This window comes from Macaca fascicularis, chromosome 2 (assembly GCF_037993035.2).
Source record: "Macaca fascicularis isolate 582-1 chromosome 2, T2T-MFA8v1.1".
Lineage (NCBI taxonomy): Eukaryota > Metazoa > Chordata > Mammalia > Primates > Cercopithecidae > Macaca > Macaca fascicularis.
The window spans coordinates 160,339,540-160,357,452 of record NC_088376.1 but is presented as its reverse complement, the minus strand read 5'-3'; the positions used below and the strand labels follow the sequence as shown (position 1 = coordinate 160,357,452).

General features: G+C 49.9%; 1 protein-coding gene across 12 annotated transcripts in view; it reads right to left on the bottom strand.

Moving 5' to 3' along the window:
* Positions 1-7,194: 7,194 nt before the first annotated feature.
* SEMA5B (semaphorin 5B) overlaps positions 7,195-17,913 on the bottom strand; it is a 120,730-nt gene continuing 110,011 nt past the window's right edge. For 4 of the 12 annotated variants that reach the window (XM_074033298.1, XM_074033294.1, XM_074033297.1 and 1 more), the window contains 11 exons: positions 13,439-13,556; positions 13,106-13,287; positions 11,514-11,657; positions 11,190-11,337; positions 10,856-11,081; positions 10,508-10,726; positions 9,828-9,998; positions 9,576-9,725; positions 9,168-9,212; positions 8,526-8,731; positions 7,195-8,297 (listed from right to left, as the gene is read on the bottom strand). In XM_074033298.1, the coding sequence (XP_073889399.1) occupies positions 8,139-8,297; positions 8,526-8,731; positions 9,168-9,212; positions 9,576-9,725; positions 9,828-9,998; positions 10,508-10,726; positions 10,856-11,081; positions 11,190-11,337; positions 11,514-11,657; positions 13,106-13,287; positions 13,439-13,556 (1,768 nt within the window). In that variant the 3' untranslated portion in view covers positions 7,195-8,138. Of the gene's footprint in view, positions 8,298-8,525; positions 8,732-9,167; positions 9,213-9,575; positions 9,726-9,827; positions 9,999-10,507; positions 10,727-10,855; positions 11,338-11,513; positions 11,658-13,105; positions 13,288-13,438; positions 13,557-17,913 lie in introns of all 12 variants that reach the window. The other 8 variants (XM_065539132.2, XM_065539131.2, XM_065539135.2 and 5 more) reach the window with 4 other exon arrangements.

The following is a 17,913-nucleotide window of genomic DNA, read 5'->3' as shown; positions in this document are numbered from 1 at the left end:
CCAAAGTGGGAGGATGGTGTGAAGCCAGGAGTTTGACACCAGCCTGGGCAACATAGTGAGACTCCATCTCTACAAAAACTTTAAAAAAATTAGCCAGGCATGGTGGCATGTGCCTGTAGTCTCAGCTACTTGGGTGAGGTAGGAAGATTGCCTGAGCCCTGCAGGCTGAGGCTGCAATGAGCCATGATCACACCACTGCACTCCAGCCTGGGCAACAGAGCAAAACCCAGTCTCAAAAAAAAAAAAAAGAAGATTTAATGATAACCTGTGTAACGATGACTATAGATTAAGCACAAACTCGCAGGGGTATTATAAATAATATTGAGGTAGGCATTCAGCTACTGAGACTTCCAAAAGCTGAGATTGAAGGCCAATTCAAAGATTTTTACCGAATATCAAGGCCAAAGCCAACGTTTGGTGCATTTTATGTTCAGACATGATAAACATACATATATGTGTGTGTGTCCCTGATCTACCTCTAGGTGCCTCATGGAATGAGATCTTGGGGCCTAGGAATCGAGAATGGGAGATTCACTTTTTATTGGATATCCTTTTGTACCGTGAGCTCTTTGGAGCTACACCCCTAGGAATCTCGGAAGGGAGATTTATCAGGGGTGGTGGGGGAAGTGGACCCTCTGTTTTTGAGAGTGCTCAGTGCTGGGCAGAGCTGATTAGGAATGTCCAAGTACTGTGGGGATCCTGTGTCCTACCAGCCCTGGAAACTGGGGTGCAAACCTAGGGAAACATCTCCCTTTTAGGGTGCTTGGAGGGTGATTAGTGGAAGGACCTTATGGGTAGGGATAAATTTTCCCACAAACTTCAGAGTTCACATTCCAGACTCTAAAGCCTGAGCCTCCTCCAGTCAGCACTACAGAATTAGAGGCCCAGCCCCCAAGGACTAAGTGAGTGCCCTGTTGGCAGCTGAGGATAAGGTGCACGGATTTGCCAGAGGAGTGTGTTTGGGGCCGGCCTGCAGGGTTCTCAGTGAGCCGTCAGGGTGACCAAGCAGTGCAGCTGGGGGCCATGGAGTGGTCTGAGTGGCAGGCAAGGCTGGTCCAGAACAGCTGGGTCCTGGGAGGAGCCTGGGGCTCCAGTGAGCACAGGCCTGGTGGACCTCCAGTTGAAAGACTCCTTCCTAGCGAGCTCCTGAAATGCTGGACCTAGGTGACTGACACATTGTTCGGTAGAAATGGTGGGGTGTCTCTCCTCTTCTGGAAGATCCCCTTTTGGAATGCTGCAAGTCTCAGAGGCAAGGCTCGTCCAGTTGACTCTCCAAGGAAGACATATTCCCAGGTTCCTGTGTGAGGATAATGGGTTCAGGGTGTCTGATTTCCCCAGATGGCCCAGCCTATGGAACGCAGCTACTTCTATGACCAAAATTCTCTTCAGGGGATTGGTATGTTACACTCCCACCAGCAGTGTATGCTCATTTCATGGTTACTAACCTAAGGGCTAACATTGAGGAGTACTTGCTACCTGCAAGCCTTCACTTCTGGGAATTTATCCTAAGGACATAGGAATATGTATAATAGAAGGAGGTCCATAATAGTATTCATTGGTAAAAGAAATGTTGAAACAAATGAGAGTGGTTTAAATAAATTATGATACATTTATGTAATATAACCGTACATCTACATAATAGAGAATAAATGTATGTCATAGAATGGATAATTCTTTTCAATAGAAATAGAACTTATTTAACAGAAAGTTAGGATTTTCAACCGTTATGCAAACCTTTTCCAAAGTAAATCTTAGTGGCACAAACAAATATATAAAAAGTGAACTTTCTCTTATTGAAGCGGTGGGGTGGGGTACATTGTTACCTGTGGAGTCCTGCAAACGAAGTCCTCTCTCCCTTCCCTGACCCCATCCTAGGGCAGCCACTGAAAGGGATCCTGAGACTCTAGGGAGAATTTTTTTTTTTTTGAGATGGAGTCTCACTCTGTCACCCAGGCTGGAGTGCAGTGGCACCGTGTCAGCTCACTGCAACCTCCGCCTCCTGGGTTCAAGCAATTCTCCCGGCTTAGCCTCCTGAGTAGCTGGGATTACAGATACCCACCATCACGCCCGGCTATTTTTTTTTTTATTTTTATTTTAGTAGAGAAGGAGTTTCACCATGTTGGCCGGGCTGGTCTCGAACTCCTGACCTCAGGTGATCTGCCTGCCTCAGCCTCCCAAGATAATTTTTCACAGTGTAGGAAAATAATGATATAACGTTCTGTCTTAAAATCAGAATAAAAACCATCCACATAGAATATCTTAATTTTATGAAACAGTCTCAAATCTGCACAGAGCCATAGAAAAATGCCTGGAAAAAGAACACATTAAAATGACGGTTTTCTCCTGGTTGGATTTTAGAGCATTTATATTTTCTTTTTAATATGTTTTTCTTTTTATTTTCCAAAATTTCTTTAATGAACATGTACCATGGTTATAATTAGGGGAAAACAAGAAGTTATTTATTTCCCTCACAAAATTTACCCCAACATTCAGTTGGGACCAAAAAGCTCAAAGGCTTGTCCCTCTGGTGCTGTATCCTACATGATTAAAAATTGTAATATATATTAAAAAGTTATTATTAAGTCCACATACAGTGTTTCAGTTACTGTGATTATTATCAATATGATCATGGTTGAACCAAATGGCAAACAAGGACTACATTTCCCTTCCTTGTGCTCTTTTTGTTTTCCTTTCCTGGTGCTAATAATGATCTCATTTTTGGAGGGAAGGGACATAACAGGGATGAGACAAAGAAAGGGATTCTGGGCTGGCTGTTAAAGCTCTATTTCTTGACCTGGATGGTTGTTACAAGGGTGTTTGCCCTACATTCACTAAGCTATACTTGCTTTTTAATGATTTTCTGTACCTGTGTTTTATTTTACAAAAAAAAAACAAAGCTTAAACAAACTATGCAACAAGAATGAAAAAAGCTTCTTTTTATTTGCTTAGTTTTCTTCGAATGCAAATTTAAGTCTTTCTACAACCCACCCCCAGTAGTTTTATAAAATAAATCTTCATACAACTTTCCATACAAACCTGCCACATAACCTATCAGTTCCATTTTCTCCTGGATCCTGCTGGGTGCATGCCATCCTCTAATACCCATCTGAATTGGTTGCCCACTAAGACTGCTTCCTGGCTTCAGCCCCTCTTCACCCCCTTCCTGTGTTAGGTCCCCTTTCTTCTGGATGCACATTTTCTTTGTTTATTTCCTTGTTTTAGTGAAACCAAGGCACATGTGAGATATATTCTTTGAGACTCTGCATGTCTAAATGTCTTTATTCTCATATGACTGACTCATAGTTCAGCTGGGTATAAAATTCACAACTGAACATCATTTTTACTCAAAAAATTTTAAGTACAATTTTCATCGTATTCTAGCTTCAAATTTTGTTAGTAAGAGATTTTACACCATTCATATCCCCATTTTTTTTTTTTTCGGTCTGTTGTTGAAATGCTCTTTTCAAGCCTAGTGTTTTGAAGCCAGTATTTTGAAAAGTCATATGACTCAGGGGAGATCTTTTTCATCCATGGTGCTAGGTACTGAGTGGGGCCTTTTATCTGGAGACCTCCTCCTTTGGTCCTAGTGAATTTTCCTGTACTCTTTCTTTGATATTTCTCTTCTGAGTTTTCTCATGAGCTGTTAGACCTCCTGGACTGATCCTCTTGTTTTCTTATCTTTTCCCTCTTGCTTTCTTTTTTCCTTTTCTTCTGTGTGTATGTGTTTTTTTTTTTTTTTTTTTTAGTAAGAGGCAAAAGATTTATTCATTCCGAAGGGAAACCAGAGCATCCCCTCTTATTTTCTCTCTCTTTGTCTTTTGTTCAACTTTCTGGGAAATTTCTTGTCTCTTTAAGCCCTTTAGCTGTTTTTTTTTTTTTTTTTCTGTCATATTTTTTAATTTCTGTGAACCTAAGTATGTCCTTTAAAAATTACATCCTTTGGCCGGGCGCGGTGGCTCAAGCCTGTAATCCCAGCACTTTGGGAGGCAGAGACGGGCGGATCACGAGGTCAGGAGATCGAGACCATCCTGGCGAACACGGTGAAACCCCGTCTCTACTAAAAAATACAAAAAACTAGCCGGGCGAGGCAGCGGGCGCCTGTAGTCCCAGCTACTCGAGAGGCTGAGGCAGGAGAATGGCATGAACCCGGGAGGCGGAGCTTGCAGTGAGCTGAGATCCGGCCACTGCACTCCAGCCTGGGCGACAGAGTGAGACTCCGTCTCAAAAAAAAAAAAAAAAAAAAAAAAAATTACATCCTTTGTTTATTTCATATGGTATCTTCGCTTATTTCTGAAGAATGGGGTGTCTTTGAAGTGCTCTCTCTGTATTGTCTCTGTTTTCACTGAGTTCCACTTTATCTATTTGTTTGTTTTGGTGTCTCTTTCATGTTGGACCTTTTCCTCTGGTGTCTGTGATCCTTATGTGCCCATTCGTACCACCCTCCTTGTGAGGGAGCACATTCTGAGATTCCTCACCTCTGGGGCCAGGGCTGGTTACCAAACAGCCTTTGCTTACTATGCCAGCTCATCTGCAAGCAGTGTGGATGCCCTAAAAATTAACTGCAAGCTCTGTGTACAGGGTACTGTTTGTAAACGAGTGTAGTTTGCTGTAGGACTACATAGCATGATGAGCAGCTGGCTTATTTCAGAATTTGCAGGGTTAGTTCATTTCTTCAAAGGGTCATTTTCTAGTCTTTTACCTGGGGAGGAGGAGGAAGAAGAGGAGGGGGAGGAAAAGCCTGTCTGTCAGAGTCTTGGAGTTAGCTTAGGAAAGGCAATGGCTGAATCCCACTGACAACGAGTCTGTCCAAACAACCCCTTACCACACACCCACCTCTGGGCCTGGTGTCCCCAAGTCCAAGGTTTCTCTGGTTCAGTGTCTTAAGGGAACATACTTATTGCCCCCTGTGGAGACAGAGGAGTGGTGACAGACTGTAAGGGTGGAGAGTGAAGACAATTTGAAAGTCTAGCTGAAGCTTACACACAGATATACAACCAATCCCTCTCTCTTCAGTCCCCACCTTAACCCCACCTTTCTCCTTCCTGGTTTCTCCAGTATCTGGTTCTTTCTGAAATCACTTGGATGCTTAGTATCTGGTTCTTTCTGAAATCACTTGGATGCTTAAGTTTGGCCCACATCCACTCTACCGGATGCCTGGTTCCTCCATCTGCTTTCTGTCTTCATGGATCATGATTTGGGGTTACACATACATCCTAGATTTACTGAAAATAGTGACAGAACTTTTGTTTTTCATTCTGTTTTGGTGGTGATTCTGAAAGAAAGAGGGATAAATGTCTTTATACCACCATTTAAAATCCCTAAGCCCCTGCCTTGGTTTTTAGTATAACTGTGTTTATCTTTTTGGTTTTCTGTATCCTCTAAATTTTCTGCAGTGGACACATATGACTTTAATAAGAAAATGCACACATACTCAAAAAGTCGTTTATACACAAAAGGGTGCAAAAAAGCCTGGAGCACCCACTCCTGCATCTTCCTTACTCCTGCTGAGCCAGCTGGGACAAAGAAGAACCCCTTGCCCTTCACACCTCAGCTCCCTGACATGTCAGAGATCTTCACACCCTCCTTGTCAGGGAGCACATCCCGGGGTTCCTCATCTCTGGGCCAGGGCTGTTTACTTAATAGCCCTTACCAACTTTGTCAGCTCATCTGCGAGCAGTGTGGATCCTTCATGCATTCTGAACAGTCATGCCTCCAAAGCCATGTTTTTGTAAAGAGAATTCAGCGTGTGTGTGTGTGTTTGTGTGTGTGTGTTTTGACCTGGCACTCAAGGATTTACATTCTGCTGATGCCACTGCAGTCAACAGTGGGTGGGCATTGCCTGGGAAGTCTCCATGACTGCCTCCTACAGACCTGCCTAATCCCTCCACTTGAACACACCATGAGTGACCCTTCTGAAGCAGGCACCCTAGGCCCTGGAACACTCTTTAAACTTCAATGACCCTCAGGTCCAAGGGGCTCTGAGACCCCAGGATGTAAAATGCCCTGCTGGCTGGGTGTGGTGACCCACGCCTATAATCCCAACACTTTGGGAGGCCAAGGGGGACAGACTGCTTGAGTCCAGGAGTTCGAGACCACCCCGGGCAACATGGTGAAACCTCATCTCTCAAAAAAAAAAAAAAGTCAAGCATGGTGGCACATGCCTGTAGTCCCAGCTACTCAGGAGGCTGAGGTAGCAGGATCGCTTCAGCCTGGGAGGCAGAGGTTACAGTCAGCCGAGATCGCACCACTGTGCTCCAATCGGGGGGACAAAGCAAGAATCTGTCTCAAAAATAAATATATCAAAACAAATAAATAAATAAAATGCCCTGCAGGCCCCCATGAGCTCAGGACATATGGGGCTAGGAGGAACCAATCAGCAATCCCAAAACTGCAATACTCATGTGCTTCCTGAGCTCTCCGATGGGGCTCCACCGTGCTGATGACACTGCCATTCCAGTTGTCCCGGGGTAAACAGGAAAGATTTCAGGAATGTTCTTTCCTCCTCCTTCCTTCCAAGAACCTTTAAGCTTCAAGCACTCCTCCCTCCCTCCCCAAGAGCCTCTGCCTCCTCTACCACTAGGATGGCAGATTTTACAGCCTGACCTACAATTAGATTCTGCTGGGAATCCTAGGAGAATTGATCCAGCCAATTAAGTCAGGAAATTGCTCTCTAAATTTAACATGTCCGTCAATCTCATCCAAAATGGCAGCATTGATTTGGTGGGCTGAGGCTTTGAGGTTATCTTTATTTAATACAGCAAAAACTATATTAGGCTTCTCCCACCTCACAGATTTGCCTGTTTCTCAATTTTGATTTTATTAAACTCAGCAGTATAAATATCTCACAAAATAATTCTCATCAACACTCTCCCTCTGCACTCACACCCTGGAGCTATTGCCTGGAAGAGATGTTAAAGGAGCAGGCAGAACTCTCTCCTGTTTTGTTGCCTTTGGTGTACCTTACGACCCCACTTGTGAATTTGCTTATCCCCAACATCTTTTCCAAAAAGGGTGTAGGGCAATGTATGTGTACACTGTATGTCTATTTCTACTCCACAAATGGAAAGATATCATCTATTAAAGATAAGGCTACTTGGGGCATTTCCTCTGCCTTGAGAGACCATCTGCCACCCTGGTGCATTGCTCAGATTGCCTAGACCATGCAAGAGGAGCCCACGCACAGACGCAGAGACATTTGGAGACTGGATATCATCTTTAATTAATAATGCCACAGCCCAATGTCTTTTATGTTGCTGTAGCAAATTGTGATTGTGTGTGTGTGTGTGTGTGTGTGTGTGTGTTCCTGAACAGATGAAGGGCCAGAAGAGACTCCCAAGCAGGTCTCAGCCAACAACTTTGTCAAGCAGCAACTGGAAGACAGTCTCCATAGAGGCACGGAGGCCAGACTTCTGCCTCCTATGGCATTGAGCCTCTCTCCTGGGCCACCTTTCGTACATTGAGGGCAAGGCTGAGGCCTGTACCAGCCCAGATTAAAGGACTTCTAAGCATAGGCCAGCCTCCAGTTCCCAGTACTCACTGCCTCTGACCAGAGGGATGCCCTGGGTATAGACTTCCAGGCAGAGGTGGACAACCTGCGCTGACCTTGGTCCCATGTCACACTGGGGCAGCACCACAATGGCCCAGCCCTGGCAGAAAATCCAGAGCTACTGGAGCCACTTGATTGATTACTTTCAGAGATCATCAGGATGTAGCACAGGCCGTTTTTGGGGCCAGCTGGAGAAGGCCAGACTCAGCTTGTGGGGGCCACAGGAAGTTGTTTCCAATCCAAACCTAAAAGCCTGCCCTCTTGCCATCTCCATTCTTCAGTTCCTCAAATGCCCAGTACGTCCACAGCCCAGGCATCACAGCGTAGGGTCAGCGTGACAGTGGGTTGCAAGATAACCATGAGAGACCTGGGCTGAACTGGACCTGCAGCCATATGCCAGCCTGAAGCCAGCCCTCTCCCCCATGGTCAATGCCAGCCAGAGCTCTCTGAAGCCGGATGGGACCACCCACAGGCAAGGCAGCAAGTTCTTGGCCTAGTGCAGAGCGAGAAAACCAAACTGGCTCCACTGTCCCATCTCCACCTGCTCTGTGCCTTAGGAAGGCAAGGAGCCCAAGTCCCCAGGACGGCAGTATCAGCTGTTGGGGAAGCACCGTTGTCCAGGTGAGGCCTCGGGCCGGAAGCTATGTTTGTTCAGGGGGCTTGGGTAGTAGGTAGTTGTGTACACATTGGTCTGCTGCAATGGGTAGAAGTTGGCTCTGTCATCAGGGATCAAGTTATTCTTGTTCAGGGTCTGTGGGAAGAAGAAGAAACCAGAGAAAGGGGTGAGGGAACACACAAGGGAAGGGAACAAGTCAGGGCAAGGAGTCCAGAAGCCAGTCGTGAAAGCACACTCAGACTGAAGATCCAGTGCTCTGTTCACACCACCACTGCCCAGTTCCACCCAGCTGAGGGCCAGAACCCCTGCGCTCTTTACCCTGCCCTCCTACCCTGCCCTCTTCTTCTACAAGGCGGCTCCCACCTTGAACTCCATGGGTGTGTACTTTTCATTCTTCGGCGTGCCTCCACCCTTGTAGTGCAAGTGGTTGGGGGTGGCAGGATGGACCAGTGTGGACTCCTGGGACTGACGCTGGCAGTGCTGGCAAGACAGGTACACTGCCAGGGTCAGGAGCCCAGAGCCCAAGAAGCAGGAGATGCCCGTGGCCACCAGGTGGATGAGATTGAACCCTGGGGGAAGAGAGGCAGGTAGTAAGATAAGGGCCACTGTGAAGAGGACAGACTCCTGCCTGCCTCCCTGGGAGCAGAAACAGCAACAGGAGGCTCTGAGGCATCCTGGAAAAGGCTCTGAGGCCACAGCCAAAGGAAACGGGGAGGTTGGGGAGGCTGTCACTGGGGACCTCTTTCACAAGGCACCCTGTGGCTCAAGTCAGAGGTGGCAACCAGAGAGTCTAGAGTCAGATGACAGGATACAGACTTATCATGGCCTCCTAGCTGGGGGGCATGGAGGGAACTGCCCAGACCACCCTACACACTATCTCAAAGCAGTGGGGACCCCAACAAAGCTTGGCTGTCTGGAGCAGGATGGGGAAAGAGTCCAGACTTTGGAGTGGGGTGCTGGAGGGCTGGGAGGACCGCAGCATGAGGTGGGGCCGGTTTCTTTTACCTGCACAGTCGGTGGCCTCCTCCATGCCGGAAGCTGGCAGGATGACTGCAGGAAGACCAGTGGACAGGGTGTCAGGGGCAGAGACGAGAGGAGGGTAGGCGCAACCCTGGGAGGATCCCTAGGTCAACGCTCAGCCGTACGACTGGGCGTGGGGCCTTCATTCCCCTCCCTCTCTCCCCAGACCCCACCTCTGAGAAGGGCTAGCCCATCCACTGGATGAGGAGGGCCCAAACCCCAAATGTATGCATAGAGGCAAATATGGGAGTTCTCTTTTGGCATCTCCTTCCCACCTCCATGTTTCATCCTGTGCCCCCCGTTCCCCACCAGGACACAAGCTTCAGAAGGAGAAGGAAGTTGGGAGTGCAGGCTGGGAAGGGTTGCTGTGCTGGTGCTGGCAGGGGGACCCACCAGGAATCTCGCTGTAGGGGCAGGGGCGGCTCTGGCTGCTGTTTCCAGCACAGGCGCTGGGCCCTGGGAGGAGCTCCTCACAGTGCCGGCTTCGGCTCTGGGCTCCGTCCTCAGTGCACGTACTCCACTCAGACCAGGGCGACCAGCCTTCTGGGGGTTGTGGGTAGGATAAGGTTAACTGCCCAGGGACCCCCTGGTGGGGATCAGAGGGCTCCATGGCGTTTCCCAGCCCTGGCGGGATGTGCCTCGTACCTGGGCAGGCCTGTGTGGCACATAGTGCCTCCTCCGTGTGCAGCCCGAGACAGATGTCCTCACCCGGGGAGGGTGCAGGGCTGGTGCAGGAACGTGTGCGTTGATAGTGACCCCCACCACAGGAAGCTGAGCATGGAGACCATGAGGTCCAGCAGGACCAAGCACCCCGAACTGCAAGGGGACGGGGTGTGTCAGGCGCTGTAGGGGCAGGCAGGGCCCGACACGGTCTTCCACCCCATACCAGGCCAGGCCACTCTGCCCTGAGCCACAGTGACCTCAACATCCACCTGATCCACCCGCCACCCAACAATCCACTGTTAGGGAGTGCCCCCACCCCATGCGGCAGGTGAGGGACACGCGGGAAGCAGCAGAGACACCCGGAGGGAGACAGACCGACTCCACCTCCAATCAAACTTCTTACCTAACTCATTAAGAAAAGTGAAACAAACAAACAAACAAACAAAAAAACCAGGAGGATAAGTTGAGGCCCTACTCCACCGGAGTAGCCACTGCATCTATGGCCGGGGCAGAAATTTGCTCTGGGAGTCCCTAGCACAGAGATGTCAGGGAGAAGGAGTCACCTACGCATGGGGGCTCCTGGGTAGGCCTGGGGCGGGGGAGGTGGGCCTCCAGGATAACAGGGTTTCCCTGGGCCAAGGATTCCTTCCGTGCAGGGTTACCTGGGCAAGCCTGGGGGTTGCAGTCCTGGTACTCGGCAGCATCGCCCACGCAGGGCAGGCCCCCGTTGCGGGGCTCCGGGTTAGTGCAAGTTCTCTTGCGGACGCGGAAGCCTAGCTCGCAGTCCCGGGAGCAGGACGACCACGGGCCCCAGGCGGCCCAGCCCCCGCTCACCGTGTGCGGGGAGGTGCTCCCGCTGCGCAGGAGGTCCTCCACCAGGGCTGCGGAGGGGCTAAGCCTCAGCGACTGGGCGCCCGGCCACCCCGACCCCGGCCCGGGCCTCCCGCCCCCGCCCTCACCGCGCCGGGGCTGGGAGGGAGGAAGGAGTGGGGCACCGGGGGGCGGAGTACCGTCGGTGTCACAGGCTCCGGAGCCTTTCGCAGGGCAGCTCCTCGTCTCGGTCCTTCTCCTGCCGAACTGCAGGCCGTGCGGGTCTGCCAGGGGCGCGCGGCAAGTGAAGCGGAACCGCTGTTCCTGCCGCGCCCCGCCCTGCGTTACGTTCACCGGCAGCCACGGCGTCCAGGGCGTATTGCGCCGCACTTCCGGGCAGCCGTCCGGGTTGCACGTCTTGAACTCCTGCGGGTGGCAAAGAGGCGACTTTAGAGCCCCGCGGCCTCCGGGCCCGCCCTCCCCTCGGCCCCAGCCCCCCACGCCGCGCCCCTGGCCCACGGCCCCGACCCTCACCACGCCGCAGCCCAGGCAGGAGTTGCCGTTCTCGCAGGCCCGACGCCGCGACTGCACGCCGCCTCCACAGTTGCTGCTGCACTTGCTCCAGGAGCCCCAGGAAGCCCAGAAGATGGGCACCGGGCAAGGCGTGTTCTCGTTACAGAACCTGGGGTCGGGGGAGAGGTGTCAATCCAAGGAGGGGGACTCCCTTCCCTGACAAGAGATCCCTGGGAATGCAAGACCGGAAAGGACGAGAGTCCCCGGAATCACGAGGTGAATCCAGGCCGCTTTCTGGGGGGCCGGGAAAGTCTGGGACCTCAGAGCAAGCGCGTTCTCCCTCACCGCTCCTCCCGGCTCTTGCCCACGCAGATGCGGCCCCCGTGGCGTGGTGCAGGGTTGCTGCAACTTCGCTGGCGGACCTGGAAGCCGATGCCACAGGACGTGCTGCACAGCGCCCACGATGACCACGGGGTCCACGCCCCATTCCTGGCGGGGTGGGAGGGGATAGAGACAGATGCCCCTCTGAGCCCTAGCTTCTTAGATCTAGTCTATCTCTGGGCCGATGTATTTTCTATTGCTGTCAGAAAGAGCTGGACAGTGACATAGAAATATCTTCTCCTAAACAGGTCATCTCAGGCAGACTCGCTCATCCATCTGTTCATTTGTTCCTCCTTCAGACATGTATTGAGAGCCTTCTTCTATATATCAGGTTGTGCTCAGGACTAAGGACGCAGAGATAGGACATGGCCCCTACTCACAGGGGACAAAAGGGCAGACTTTAGAGAAGAAGGTCTTAGTCCCCTTTCCAATCTGCAGACTCCCTTTCAGCCTTGCTGGCTGGTCACAATCCTTGCACTGAAACCCACACTCTGTCCCCTGTACTACACTGCATATGCTTTGCTCCAGCCTCACACTGTGCACTCATGCCTACTCTGACTCCAATTTTCAAATCTGGGCTCTACCACTTGCTGGCTGTGAAACCCTGGGCAAGTTACCAGAACCTTCTGTGCCTCATAGTACTCTTAATTTTAAAGTAAGGATAATGATTGTATTCTTACCCCCATGAGGTTGCTGTGAGGGCTACATTAATAATGTGTATGAAATTGTTTTAAGAGTGTCCAAGGCTGGGTGTGGTGGCTCATGCCTATAATCCCAGAGCTTTGGTAGGCTGAGGTGGGAGGAACACTTGAAGCCAGGAGTTCGAGACCAACCTAGACAATATAGTGAGACTCCTGTTTCTACAAAAAATTTTCAAAAATTAGCTGGGTGTGGTGTGGGCACCTGTAGTCTCAGCTAATCAGGAGGTTGAGGCAGGAAATTACAGTGAGCCATGATCACACCACTTCACTCCAGCCAGGTCAACAGAGTGAGATGCTGTCTCAAAAAAAAAAAAAAAAGTGCCAGAAATTATGGCTTACTTATTTTATGGAGTCCCCAGGTACCAGGCACTGTGAAAGCTCTGTATATACCTCATCTCATTTAACTCTCTCAACAACTCTTGTGTGGGTACTATAACCCTCACTGAGAGAAACTCAGAGTGGTTAGGTAGCTAGGCCACGGCCACACCTCCAGACGGTGGTAATCCAGGATTGGCACCAGGTTTGCTTGACTTGCCACCATCCCATGCTGTCCCTCATGTTTGGGATGAGACTTACTGAGGCTCACCTTTGTTTGGGAGTGACCTCCATGTCTGCCCAGCATTCCTCTTTGCATCAAGAGCCACCAAGAGATAGAAACTTATCTCTCATTAGCGTGGAAACTCCTTCAGGGCTCAGGTTTCCTGCCTCAGATATTAGCCACCTATCCAGTCCCCAGCATAGCCCTGAAGTGGTTTCTGTCCCTTAGTTCAAACACCTGAGTGAGGGGGCTCCATTTCCCTAGTTCTCCCCATCCTGGTCCAAGGCAGATACCATGCAAGCCCTGTCCTCACATACCTAGAGCAGTTGGCAATGTGGATGGCTGGCCCCAGGCAGTCAAGGCCCCCACAGCGGGGTCGAGGGGAGTCGCAGGATCGGGCTCGACACAAGCAAGAGCCTGAGTTGTCCCCATCTAAGTGCTCACATGGTTGCCATGGTGACCAAGGGCCAAAGCCCCCATCCCGTGTCACATTCCGCACCTGCAGACACGCATGGGGGACAGTACCCCTATTACCCAAGGCAAGGGCAGGGAAGTCACAAGATCTCAGGGGATTGGGGGAATATTGGTGGGGAGTCATAGCCTGAATTGAAGGAGGGGTCTGAGATGGGAAGACATAAAGGGATTCTCACAGGACAGGCGGTGATGTTCTGGGTCCAGAGGCTCATGTTGGAGCTGTCCTCGAGCGTGCTGCAACGTTGCTGCTTCCCGTCCCAGCCACAGTACGGGTCCCGGGCCCCCAGGCATGCCCTGCCAGACAGACGTCCTGGGACTCAAGCCCACTGGCTTCCCAGTCTCACCTGTATCTCAGGAACACACTTGAACACTCCCCTCTGGGCACCACTTTCCATCCATTTGTCTTCCATGATAATAATGAAGTTCATTGAGCCTTTACTGTGTGTAAGGCATCATTTTAAGCACGTTATAAGCATGAATTAATTTAAATCCAGCACCCCAATGAAGTAGGTACTGTTACTATCCCCATGTTATCTGGGGGAAACCCAGTGACCTGACCCAGGACTCAAACCCTCATCCTCCAGAGACTGCACATTTAAAAGAGACGGCACTGCTTTCCCCAAATATGGGTGCCCCATACTCCTCACCCACAGCCACAGGGGCAGATGTGGTTACCAGGAACCCAAAGAGGAAGTGCCTCCCTGACACATGCTATGATCATAGAGTCATAAAACATTATAGGTGGAAAAAGCCTTACAGATGGTTTAATCCAGCCATTCTCAACCCTGGCTGCACATTAGAATCACCTGAGGAGCTTTCAAAACATACCAATACCTGAGCCCACCCCAATCAACACTCTCTGGGGGCGAAGTCGTGTTTAAAAGCTCCCTGGGTGATTCTAATGGGAGTCAGGCTGAGAACCACTGGGATCCCCTACACAGACTTTTCATTGTACAAAGGCAAAGGGATAAGTATTTTCCTGAGATCACACAGATCAGAGGTGGTGGAGCTGGGTCCAGACCTAAGCTTTTGACCACGCTTTTCCCCTCATACTTCTGCTTCCCATGGGAGGTTGTGTCTGATTTCACACACTGAATATGAGCCCATCCCTCAAAACACAGCACAGGATCAGCAGACACCTGGATACTGTCCATGGTCACCTGGAGCACCCACATGCTTGTGCTGCTTAGTGGCAGGAATCAGAGTCCAGTGGTTTAGCATCGTGAGAATGAGCTCAAGCTATAGGAGGTCACATCCTAGTTCTCGATTCCTCAACCCTGAGGGCTGGTCTCTCTACAGTGGCCCCAGAATGATACTGGTTCACACACTGTTGCATGCCCCAAATGCCTCCACTTCTCATAGTCCAGAGCTCCTTTCTTCCTTTTCTCCTTTTGATGTCTTCGTGTAATTTTTTAACAGAAAAATCTAACCTCCACTAGTAGGACTCCAAAGGGGAGAAAAAGTCTATGGCGATTATGGAATCAGGCTTTGCTATCCATTGCTAAGTACAGAGAGTAGCCAATCCTGGTGCCAAAAGGAGGGTCCCTCCAACACTCAGCCCACTGCCAATCCTGGAGGGATACCTCGATCCCTCTGTCTCCTGTCCCCAGCTTCCACCCCGTTCTGAGCCAGTCTGCTGAAGAGGGTCTGGACAGAGCACTAAGCAGGGGCTCAGAAATTGGAGACTGGAAAACAGAAGAGGCTTTGGAGAAGGAGGTACTGGACTACAAAGAAGATGGAGCCTGGTGGGGAGTTTCACACCATTCTGTGAGTTTGCAGAGGGATCGTCCCATTGGACAAAGGGAACAAAGATGCCTGGGGCTAAAGAGATACACCAAAAACAAACAAACAAGAAAAGAGCTAAGAGTTGCCGCTTTTGGCTCCTCAGGGGTAGAATTTTTCTTATCTCTTGAAGCTTCAGGGAGAGTCACCTGTCAGGTGAATTCTTAACTTTCAGTGAGTTCAATAAATCCTGTCAGGCCCCAGAGAAAAATGAGGTTAATTATACAAAGAAGAGGGTGGGGCTTCTCCTTGTCACCAAAGGAGGGCAAAGAAGACAGTACTATCCGATGCTCGAGACCAACCCATGACCTCATATAAGCGAGGCAATCATGGGAGTCCGGTGAGTACACTCTGGCCCACCCAGGAATCCAGAATACTCAACTGTTGCTCAGGAATCTGTTTCCAGTTTATTCACTCAAGGGCAATTTCAGTAAATTATACAAGATAAATGTGGTCATATTTTCGTCTGGGATCAATGGTTTGATTTGAGGGTGTTTTATCAGCAGAGTCCATCAAACTGGACATCATCGGACTGCATGCAACACATGTACACAAGTAGTCCCAGCAACCTTGGTTTTGAGACTCTGCTTACTGGCTGACATTGGGATCAAGAGGAGTGCTAGCAAATTCAACCAATGAGAACTCAGTAAAGCCCACTCCTGAATTTATTTCCTTCAGCCCTCAAAAAGGGGTATCAACCTCTGGAGGCAGGGGATGTGGAATTTAGAAGTGACACAAATAAACTGGAAAAAATAATTAGCCATAGCTAGTGACTAACAATAATAATAAACAATATTCTATCCATCAAAAAACCAATGTCTGCCAGCAGAGAAAATGGGTAAGGGCAGAAAACCTGAATCAGCCTATATAAGACAAATGCAGAAGATTCTGGAGAAACGCAATTTGCCTCTTGCTCCTTCTTCCATCTAGAGCCTAACCAGTTTTACAGCAGGAGTTCCCAGTCTTGACTGCAAATTAGGATATCCTGGGCACCCTTTAAAAAGTGCAAGCAAACAAAACAAAAAGCCCACCCACCTGTAGTTTGGCTTTTTGGACTGGAATAGGCCCAGGCACTGGAATCTTCTAAATACCCCCCGGCCCCAGGTAACTCTGCTGAGTGCCCATGGTCAAGAACTGCTGTGCCAGGGGCCACTTTTGTCAAGATTCCCAAGCCAAGGGATGAAGTGTCTTGTCTTTCCAAACCATAGCAGAATAGGAAAGAAGAAAAACATGGAGTAGATGCTGGCTCCAGCCTCCTTTCTCCAAGCCCTCTCACCCCTTCAGCTTCCCTTGCCCTCAATTAAGTTCCAGAGAAGAGGATACCAGATTCTCCATGGACACGCCTGCCCTGCACCTTCCCTGGCAGCCTGAGGGGACGCTTGAGACTTCTTGGAGCCAGTGCCTGAGCTCTCTTCTTGTGAATAAAAGGGATAACTGCCTCCTTGGCTCAAGTGGAACCACATTTGCTGCTTTTGGCCAAAGGCCACTTCAAAGCTTACAGAGCAGGGAACGCTCTTAGGAAAAATGAAAGCTCCAAGGATAAGAGACTTAGAGTGTGTCTCTGACTGTAGAAATGGGTGGCAGTTTAGAGTTCTTTTCATAAAGGAGCCATCAGACCAATAATATATCACCATGTCTTTCTTTTCTTTCTTTCTTTTTTTTTTTACTGCAGTGTCTCAAGCAGCCATTACAAAAAGGAACAGGTTCATTCCATCGGCTCGCGGGACAGATGGATGGTGGAAGTTGCAGGCAGGCGAATTCCTGCACTGTGGTGCAATAGTCTCACAGTGGGAGCTGTCCAGGGTGGAAACGGTATCTCTGGAGCTTGTGAGCAAAAAATGTCTGAGAGTGGGCCTTCCCTGCGCTCATGGGGCAGCCAGGGGAGATCTGTGAGTGAATTGGGGGTAGAGGATCCCTCTCAAAGGCAGGGTGAAAGGCATGCTGGAAGGAGGAAAAGGGTGGTTCATGCATAAAACACCCGCTTTGCAGAGCCAGTCAGCAATTTATTCCCTGGGCTCCTCCTCGTGGGAGCACTGGTCTCTCTCTGGCCAGGCCAGGTCTCCGTGGTGCCCCATGGGGCTGAGATTCTCCTGAGTGAAAAGAGGCAGTTGGAGATAAGCCCCTGGATCCTGGGCAGAGGAGAGAGCCTGAAGAGGCCTCTGCTTACCCACCCTCATCTTCCTGCCGGTTTTGGAAGGCATGAGGGAAAAAGCATGAAATGTCTATCCTAGGACACAGTAAAACTTTGTGACAACACATCCCACAACAGTGCAAATTCTAATATATTGTGGCAATTGGCTCCCAGACTCCTGGAGTGCACAGCTTGGTGACTGTGTGTACTTGCTGTAGCCATTTTACTAAACTTCCAATAATGTGACCTTGCATTTCATACTTTTTGGATTCACCTATAGTTTTTTAGCAGGGTTTTCAGTATACACATCAAGGGCTCCTATCCCAAAGTCAGGAAACCAAATAGGATGAAAGCACTAAACTCCAAACTGACCTCTTTCTGCCTTGCTCCAGGGCAGGAGTGCAACGGGCACACTATGCAACCTCCCCAGCCCCTCTCTGCAGAATGTGAGCACAGGCCTCCCTAGCACACCCCACTGGAGCTGAACATCCCAGCGCCTTTCCTTCCTCCCATCCACTACAGGCCCCGTTCCTTCAGATCTGGCTTAGACTCATACTAGCCCACCTGGCATCCACTTGCTATATGACAATGCTGTTCACCACTGTCTGGTTGATCTTTTCACACAGCCCATGACTGCACTCCACTGCTCTAGGACCACTCCAGTGCTCACAGCCACAGGATTCAAGTCAAAATCCTCCCTTGGCCTTCTCAGTTGGCCTCAATCTAGTTTCCAGTGCC